The sequence below is a fragment of the Galeopterus variegatus genome, unplaced genomic scaffold, assembly GCF_000696425.1.
Source record: "Galeopterus variegatus unplaced genomic scaffold, G_variegatus-3.0.2 Scaffold3512, whole genome shotgun sequence".
Lineage (NCBI taxonomy): Eukaryota > Metazoa > Chordata > Mammalia > Dermoptera > Cynocephalidae > Galeopterus > Galeopterus variegatus.
Genome location: NW_007729623.1, coordinates 204,695 through 214,799, shown reverse-complemented (window position 1 = coordinate 214,799; position 10,105 = coordinate 204,695). Strand labels below are relative to the sequence as shown.

Here is a 10,105-nt window from a genome sequence, read left to right as displayed (position 1 = left end):
CTGGAGGTCCGCGCAGCGCAGCACGTCCAGCGAACACGGGCGACGGCCGGCGTCGGGGCTCGCCGGGGAACCGGGCTGGGGGCCGCCGGAGCCCGGCTCCTCCTCACTGACAGAGGAGGCTTCTTCCTCGTCCTCATCCACATCCTCGTCCTCGTCCTCGGGCAGCTCCTGGGGTCCGTCCTCTGGGCCTTTGACTGCGGCAGGCGCAGGCTCCAGCCCGCGTTCGGGGTTGACCAGCAAGAGCCAGGCCGGTGGGGCTGACGCTGTCCCCGGGCCACCACACTGGTATGGGCAGGGTCCCCGGACGGCGGCCTCCACCCAGAACAGCGCGCTCCTCTCCAGGCTGAAGTCGTGCTGCGGAGAGAAAATGACATGAGACCCAACTGGGGCAAACCAGAGCCCCAGGGTCCCATCCCTAACCCCTGGCCTCAGCGGACCCTGTTCAGCCAGACTTGCCAGACCTGGACTGCTTGCTATTCTCAACCCCGAGCATCCATCACAGCCCACCCACCCATCAGCTCAACTAACACTGGAGTTGATGAATGTCAGTAATAGTTTAATGGCAAACTCTGGCATGAAGGGCAAAGTGAGGAATTAGTTAATAGAATGAAATGTAATGAAATCCAATATTTAAATCCCATGGCCGTTCAGTATGTAATTGAACAATAGTTGCTTTAAAATTTTCTCCAGTAAAACATGTTCTTAGCAAAGCTTTCACCTGAGCCCAGCACTGTTTGCCACCAAGCAGTCAGCCTTGAAGGACCATCCAGGCAGACAAACCTCCTTTTGGAAGTAATGCCTGCCCACATCCCCTTTGCTGCCATCTGAGGTTACTTGAGGGCTAATCTTTTTTTTTTTTTCGTGACCGGCAACGGATCGCAACCCTCAGTGTTGCGCCCGTACCGGACCAGGACCAGCCACGGGATCGCAACCCTCGGTGTTGCGCCCGCCCCTCGCTCAGCCAGTGAGCGGGAACTGGTCTGTATGTGGGATCCGAACCCTCGGCGGGAGCGCCACCGCGCCTCCGAAGCGGCGCACTATAGCAGTGCGCCACCGGGCCGGCCCCTTGAGGGCTAATCTTTGTTGAACTCTACTTAGTAGGTTTTAGTGTCATTCCTATTTCTAGGCTATGAAAATGAGGCTTGGAAAATTTAATTTGCTTGAGGGCAGTTTGGTGGTGAGTGGCTGAGCTGGTATTCCTCTGTCCAGCTGGCTGTAGTGCTTTCTCCACTACATATCAGGCCACCTTAAAAAGCAGTCTGGAGACATAACCTAACTGGAGAGTTTACAAACGAGGCAAAAATAAAATATTCCCGTTCCCTACCTTTAAAATTAAGAACAGAAAACGTAAAATTTCATTAAAACTATAACAATTTTTTTTTTTTTTTAAAGATGACCGGTAAGGGGATCTTAACCCTTGACTTGGTGTTGTCAGCACCACGCTCAGCCAGTGAGCGAACCGGCCATCCCTATATGGGACCCGAACCCATGGCCTTGGTGTCATCAGCACCGCACTCTCCCAAGTGAGCCACGGGCCGGCCCAAAACTATAACAATTTTTAAAAGGCAATTTCAACGTTCTACCATGGTCAATTAAGGAAGTGATTTTTTTGGGGGGGAGGGATGAGTTGGAGGGGATAGGCAGAAAGACAGACAAACATAGACACTTACACTTAGGTCACAGGTACTTCCCCCTGTCACCCCTGACATAACCCTACTTGGGGAGAGGAGCATAACTTAGCTACTCCAGTGTGGTCCCCTGACTGAGGTCAAGAACTATCTCATTCCTTTCTGTATTTTCAGGGCCCAGGGCAGGCCAGAGTGGACATTTGTAAGAATGTGCAGAATAAATGCTTAGAAAACGAGATTAGAGCAAAATAGGTGGGTTGTGAAGGACAAAGGAGGGAAAAAGACAACTTCAGAACTAATGAGGCATACTTGGAGAGAAAGAGACTAAGAGATAAAGAGATGGCCAGCAGGACAGCCAGGGGGATAAAAAGATACGAAGACCTAATAAAATACCAACACTTTGATTTTGGAACTACGCAAGATGATTTGAAAGTTCATACAAAAACCAAATAAGAATAGCCAGAAAAACTCTGGGTACAAAAATATAAATAAGGGGAATTGGTCCTACCAGTTGTTAAAATATAAAACCTCAAGGAAAGGCTCCTTGGGAAGGCAGGAGGGTGGAAGGGATGGACACAGGCTTTGGGGTTTGGCAGACTTGTGTTGGGATCCTGGCTGTGTCACTCACAAGTCATTGACCCTATGGGTCACTTGGGTGGGAGCTTTGGTTTCCTGTGCCATGGTGTGGGAACACCGACCTGTTAAAAGGCTCATCATAAAAATGAGAGAGGCGGGGCCTGCCCAGGGTCCTGTGGAGCCGGGAATCAGACACTCTCCACAACCAGGCACACCACCAGCACCAAGAAGCATGCCAAAATCATCTCCTCCATGTGGGTGGCCCACCACAGCCACCACGATAACCATGGCTGCCACGAAGGTGGCTAAACACCACAACCACCACACAGATGGTCCACCAGCCACTGGAGTGCGTTGACACAAGAAGAGTCACCAGCAGAGATAAAGAAAGGAGGAGGATGTCTTTCTCCACAAAGCCCATTTCAGAGTTACAGAAGAGGCATCTGCTCTATGATTGTATTGGGGGACCTGATCATGCCTCTCAGTATTGGACAGATCATTTGGGCAGCAAATCAATAGAGTAACCATTATTCTTTCAGAGGGAGAGAAGAAATCTATGGTAATTAGAGAGGGGAGGGGGAGGGAGAGGGGGAAGGGAGAGATTGGACAAGGGGCATAAAGAATAATTACAATTTGTAACAATATATATGCTAGTAATATTGATTTGATCAACACATCTCAATGTCTAACCCCAAAAATATGTATAATCAATTTTGACTCAATAAAAATTAAATAAATTAAAAAAAAAAAAACAATGAGAAGAGCAAACGTATGAAGAACACCTGGCACAGGCCTGGGGCATAGTAGGTACTCGATAAATGGTAGCTGTTATTATTTGTTTCCCTTTAGGCCACTGTAATTTCATCTGGTAATCTAACTGCCATCTATAACATCATTTCTATGGGGTAATGCATTTCAAGTTCCAAACACTGTGATTAGCCTGGTAGACTCAGAGGACTTACCAGGAGAAGCTGTAAATCATACTTGGAGTCTCATGCTTTTTTATTTGTTAGTTTGGCCCAGTGGTAGAAGATATGGAGGCTCAGGAAGAGAAACAGGCTCAAAAAAGTGCAGTTGCCCACCCTTAAGAGTAGGGGGCAGAGCCAGGGTAGCGCATGGGATGGGCTTGGCAGAAGGGTGCCCATTTCTGCTTCTAGGAGAGGGAATCTTCAGAATAGCTTCTCACTGTGGCTTGAGCTCAGCAGAGAGGGAAAAGCTGTGATGATCCTCCACCATAGTAGGCTCAGTAAAGCAAGTTCCTCTTCTCAACAACACAGGCCCTATGCCAGAGTGAGAGCCCACAGCACAAGCTGCCAGAGTGAAAGCCCATAGCTCGGACCCCTGGACACGGTCCTCTGAGCTTTACAAAGCTTATTTCAGTTCTGGAAACCTTGGTCTTGAGGAGCCTCAGTACAACTCCAGGCTCTGCAGATGAAGCAAAACTGCGCTGGATCTTTTCCTGTGCCCCTAGGCCACTTAAGCCTCTATACCTGACCCTCCCATTTCTCTCCTTCCTGGACTGTGCTCTCTGATCCTGGCTTCCCTGAAACCTTCCTCTTTTTTTGTTTGTTCTTTTGTTTTTCTTTGCCTTCAAATCTTACCTGTCCCATGTCTCTCATGTCCTGAGGCCTATTCTTAGCTAATATGAAATGACCTGGAGTCAGGATACAGGTTTTAGTCTTGTCAGTGCCACAAACTTTGGATAAATTATTTCCCTTCTCTAGGCCTCAGGTTCCTCATGTGCAAAATGAGTGAGAGCCAAACAACTTTTCTGCGAAGTCCACTGCAGACAGTAGAGAATGAGTGTACGAGAGTCCGGGACCCCAAGAGGCCTGACACCAGATCCACAGTTCTTGGCAATCTTGTTCTTTTATTTTTTTAAATTCATGTGAATGTTGCATTCTACCCCATGATATATCTGTGTTACAATATGAATGCAATGGGTCTCCCCACTAAATCTTCAAGTAAACTTAAGTCTCCAGGAAGTTAAGTCATTTTTTAAAAAATTAATTAATTAATTAAAAAATTTTTATTGAGGGCCGGCCCGGTGGCGCACTGGATAGTGCGCTGCTTGGGAAGCGCGGCGGCGCTCCCGCCCGAGGGTTCGGATCCCACATACAGACCGGTTCCCGCTCACTGGCTGAGCGAGGCGCGGGAGCAACACCAAGGGTTGCGATCCCGTTGCCGGTCCCCGGTCCGGTACGGGGGCAACACTGAGGGTTGCAATCCATTGCCGGACATGGAAAAAAGACAAAAGACAAAAAAAAAAAAAAAAAAAATTTTTATTGAATCAAAATTGACTATACATATTTTGGGGGTTCGACATTGAGATATGTTGATCAAATCAATATTACTAGCATATAAGGGCCGGCCTGTGGCTCACTTGGGAGAGTGTGGTGCTGATGACACCAAGGCCACGGGTTCGGATCCTATATAGGGATGGCTGGTTAGCTCACTTGTTAGAGTGTGGTGCTGACAACACCAAGTCAAGGGTTGAGATCCTCTTACCGGTCATCTTTAAAAAAAAAAAAAAAAAAAAAAATTACTAGCATATATATTGTTACAAATCATACTTATTCTTTATGCCCCTTGTCCAATCTCACCCCCTCTCCCTCCCTCTCCCTCCTACCCCCTCTAATTACCCTAGATTTCTTCTCTCCTTCTGAAAGAATAATGGTTACACTGTTGATTTGTTGCCTAGATGATCTGTTAAAAAAAAAAATATGGAACGCTTCACAAATTTGCATGGCATCCTTGTGCAGGGGCCATGCTAATCTTCTCTGTATCATTCCAATTTTAGTATATGTGCTGCTGAAGCAAGCACTTAAATCACTTTTATTCTGAGGTCACATGTGATACCACCACATACCCTGGGAGTGTGCATATCCCAGTATGTCAGCCATGAGCCATGGGGATGCTTCAAGGCCACCTCCAGAGTAGATGTGCTGTAGGTCCATAGAACAGTAATCCCTTCTAATATGTCCCATGTAACTCTCTGTGTTTTAACAGAGGATTCTGAAGACACTATCTTAGCCCAAAGGAGTGATTCTAATGGTGGAATTTTAGACATGGCGGCAGACTGATAGGGAATGGAAGAGTTGAAGCATTCTTGCAATGACTTTCAGTCACTACATATAGGCAACCTCTCAGTTATCCTAAGCTTAAAACAAGACCCTCTAAACAATCCTCATCATCCAGTCACCAGTTTCTTCATGAAACATCTTTTCCTCTACTGGGTTATTTCCAAACTCCCTAGACTATATAAGAGCAGACCTAGCTTCCCTTTAAAATCAAGGAACAAGCCCTCATGGGGCTCAGCCTCAGACCCACAAATTCAGGACAAACAGATAGACAAAAAGATGTACTTACCAACGAACCCAGCAGAAGCTCCCTGCAGGCTGGGACACTGAGCTCTGGCCCAGGGAGAGCCTCTGTGCCTATCACAAAGCCTTTGGGCACCTTGAAGGGGACACCATCGAGGGCGTTCATTCTGTCAGAGGAGTGTGGAGATGGTTGAGCAGAGCTTGGGCAGGCCACCTGGTGGCAGTGAGAGAGTATAGAGTCCTGAGGACGAGGCTTAGGTCTACAAATGGCCTTACCACTCTCCTGTGTGGTCACTTAGCTGACTCCCACACAGCTGTTAAGAAAAAGGTGAAGTGGCCAGTGCTGCATAAGGGAGAAAATGAATAAAAGCAAGAGCATCCACACTGACAAGAATTGACTATTTCATGTTTAGATCATACTCTAGACCACAGTTTTCCAAAATATGGTCCACAACACTAGTTCTAAAGCATTTCATCAAAAGAGTTGTCACTCAAACGTTTAAGGAAGAAATAACATCAAATTATACAAACTCTTCCAAAATAAGGAATACTTCCTAATTGTTTTGATTTCAGCATAAGGTTGATACCAAACTTGACAAGAAAATTAGAAGCCAATCTCATGAACATAGATGCAAAAATCTTAACAAAAATAATTATGGATAGAATAATACAACACTGCCAAATTGAGTTTATTCCAGGAATGACAGATTGGCTTAACTTTCCAGAAATCAATCAATGAAAGATAAATAGCAATAGAATAAAGAAGAAAAATTATATAATTATATATTTCCATAGATACAGAAAAAAACACTTGATAAAATCAATACCCATTCATTATTTTAAGAAACAATAAACAAACCCTATTAGTACTTAGGAATAGAAGGGAATTTCCTTAGCCTGTTAAAGAATATCTCTAAAACATCTACATCAAACATCCCACTTAATGGTGAAATACTGAAAGGTATTCCCAAGATTGGAAATGAGACAAGGATGTCCCTATCATCTCTTTTATTCAAGTTGCACTGGAGGTACTAGCCTGCACAAAAAGAGAGGGAAAATAATAAAAGTATAAGAATTGGAAAGAAAGAAATAAAGCCACCATTATCTGTATATGAAGAAAACCTATAAGAATGTACAAATAAAACTCTTAGAATTAGTAAGTTAATTAGCAAGGTCATTGGATGCAAGGTCAATATACAAAAATCAGTCATATCTCTATTACAAACAAAACCATGTAAATGGTACACTTTAAAAATTTCATTAGGATTGAAATTTTAAAAAGATATAATTTATATTTGTATCAACCACCTATGACTAAATCTAACACAAGATGTATAAGACCTCTACACAGAAAACTATAAAACATTAGATTAAATGGAGGACCAGGGGCTAGCCCGTGGCTCACTCGGGAGAGTGTGGTGCTGATAACACCAAGGTCACGGGTTCGGATCCCATATAGGGATGGCCGGTTAGCTCACTGGCTGAGCGTGGTGCTGACAACACCAAGTGAAGGGTTAAGATCCCCTTACCGGTCATCTTTTTAAAAAAAAAAAAAAAATGGAGGACCATACCATGTTCAAGGATTATAAAACTCAATATTGTACAGATATCAGTTCTCCAAACTGATTTATAGATCCCATGTATCAAAATTCCATATTTTCTGGGAACAATTGGCAAGCCAATTCTAAAACTATATGAAATGCAAAGGACCAAGATAATCTTGAAGAAGCACACTGTGGAAGATTTATACTATCAGGTATCAAGACTTACTTTAAAATTACAGGAATTAAGACAGTGACATGAGGACTTACAAAGAGAGCAACTGAACAGAAAAGAAAGTCCAGAAGCACATCTCCACATATATATGGATCCTTGATTTATGACAAAATTGGCCCTGCAGAGCAGTAGGAAAGAGAGGGTCTTTTCAATAAATGCTTCTGGATCAATTGGATATTCACCTGGAAAAAAAAATCTTGACGTCTATCTCAAACCAAACACAAAAATCAATTCCAGGTAGACTACGGATCTAAATGTGGAAGGTAAAGTAATATAACTTAAATAAATAAATGGATATATAGATAAAATAAGAGCCTATACGAGTATTCATGGTCTTGGAATAGGCAAACACTTCTTAAACAAGTTACAAAAAGGACGAATCATGAAGGAAAATACTGACAAATTGGATTACAATAAAGTTAAGAACTTCCATTCATTGGAAGATATCATTAAGAAAGTGAAAAAACAAACCAGAGTGGGAAAAGATATTTGCAACACATTTATCTGACAAAAGGACTCTTTTCCAATATCTGAGGGAACTTCAAAAGTTCATGGAAAGATTCACAATTTCTTCTAATTCTATATTTCTACTATCTTTTTGAAGTACCCTTGGATACAAAGAACTTCTACAAACAATAAGAAATAGGCAAGAAAAAAAATTGGCTGGAGATTTTAATAGGCACTTCACAAAAGATGATATCCAAGTAGCCAATAAGTATATGATAAGTTGTTTAACTTCATTAATCAATTAGATACCACCACACACAAATAACCATAAGGGTTAAAATAGAAAAGCCTGACAATTCAAGTGTTGATGAGGATGTGGAACATCTAAAACTGTCATGAACTGTTGGTAAGAAAGTCAATTAGTATTAGTCAACAGTATCTACTAAAACTGAAATCTGAGAAGTAAAAATTCATTCACAGATCACTTCTTGGCCTTTTGGCTAAGATCAAATGTAGCATCTGTTCTTTGTTTAGTAATACAACACCCAGGGATTTGATTTTTGATGTATTTTAAACCACATTAAACATTGAGTCTGTTGCCTTGAGAAAAAAAAAAAAAAAACTCATTCACACAGAATTTAAGCTCATGACTGTCTATAATATATACTCAAATCTGGACTCCTGACTGCAGTCTGGCATTTTGCAAACAACCAGGCCTTACCTGGGAGCTTGCACCAGGGAGTGCCTCTGGCTCAACACAATCTGTCATCCCTGCCAGGATGATGCAAAGCCCTGCTACTAGGGGTCACTGCGGTCATCCCCTTCCTCATATGAGAGCATCATGTAGAGAGGTAGGGTGGGTAATCTGAGTGCGAAGAGGTCAAATAAGGGTGGGTGGGCAAATCCCTTGATTCCCTCATCTCCACCCCCATCTGTCCATTCTTGTCATTGTCTTACTGTGTATGACTCAAAAGGCTTCTCCACCCCATGCCTGGAGCAAGCTCCCTGCACATCAAGAGATGGATTCTTTATGCTGCCTCCATGAGACAGGATCAGGCAGGTTCCAGTGTAAGCAATAAATTATCTGCCCCATCAGCCAGTTCTTATAGGAAACCTATGTGGTATAAGGGTGTCATAAAAGATACAGGGAAGTTCAGCAAGTTTTAGTGTTCTCAGATGTACCGTTCATATTTTCAACTATAATTTGAATTTTGAGCTATGGGTAAGGGCCACAGTTCTATTGAGATACAAGTGTGCTTAGCGGGTATAAGACCCAGCAGCTGCATCCTAATATGTATTATCTACTTAGCCCTACACTTACTTCTGGGATAATTTAAAAGTTTGAGGATTCCGGGAACATTTCTAGAATGGCAAGGGCTACAGTGTAAGATATGATCTAGTTCCAACATATTCTAACTGATGGTCACCTCGCTAAGTACAAAATGAGAGGTAGAGATCATTAAGTAATAATATTCTCCAGAGGAAGGGGAGGGTTCTGGTCCTTATGGGGGTTGGAGAAGCTTTAGGAAACAGGACTTGACCTAGACCCTGAAGGGTGGGAGAACAGCCTGTGAGCAGGGAAAGGGTTGGATGGAGAGCAAGACTCCAGGGAAGGAGCAGCTTGAGCAAGGCAGCAGAAGCAGGAACCTGGGGCCGGCCCGCGGCTCACTCCGGAGAGTGCGGTGCTGATAACACCAAGGCCATGGGTTCGGATCCTATATAGGGATGGCCGGTTGGCTCACTGGCTGAGCATGGTGCTGACAACACCAAGTCAAGGGTTAAGATCCCCTTACTGGTCATCTTTAAAAAAAAAGAAGCAGGAACCTGCAGGGCAGAATGAGGGGGTGACACACGCTGCTTGACTCACTTAGACGGTTTGTGCTGGGAAGCAGACTGCAGTAAGATTAAAAGGGTATATTGGAGTAGAGCTGGGGAGGACTTTGAACTTTAGGCTGAGTGCTGATTACATTCAGTAGATGGGGAGAGACCCAGAGAGGCCTGAGGGAGTGGGGTGAGGGTGGGGAAGTGAAGACATTAGGAAAGCCAGGCTGTGCATGCGTCAGCAAACTGTACAACCCAGGACCTCTCAAACACCAGTCCACGAGTCTGTGCCCATTTGGCTGCATCTGAGCGTGGGAATGGAGAGTGGGGTGGGTGGAGGTTGTGGCGATTGGTCTAGGTGGGACCCAGGTGAAGACATTGATATTGTTTTTAAAGCTTTTCATTATACTTTCTAAATGGCTTCATCCTTGCCCATAGCTTCAATTACCTACCAATGAGTCACAAAGTAAATTCTCTAGTTCTCTTCTGAGATCAAATAAACACAACTGCCTATAAAGCATCTCCCCCAAGACG

General features: G+C 43.9%; 1 protein-coding gene across 1 annotated transcript in view; it reads right to left on the bottom strand.

Annotated features, from left to right (window-relative positions):
• UBAP1L (ubiquitin associated protein 1-like) overlaps window positions 1–5,693 on the bottom strand; it is a 17,405-nt gene extending 11,712 nt beyond the window's left edge. The window contains exons 1-2 of the mRNA XM_008585295.1: window positions 5,574–5,693; window positions 18–354 (exon numbers count right to left, since the gene is read on the bottom strand). Of these exons, the coding sequence (XP_008583517.1) occupies window positions 18–354; window positions 5,574–5,693 (457 nt within the window). The remainder of the gene's footprint in view (window positions 1–17; window positions 355–5,573) is intronic.
• Between the last annotated feature and the right edge of the window lie 4,412 nt (window positions 5,694–10,105).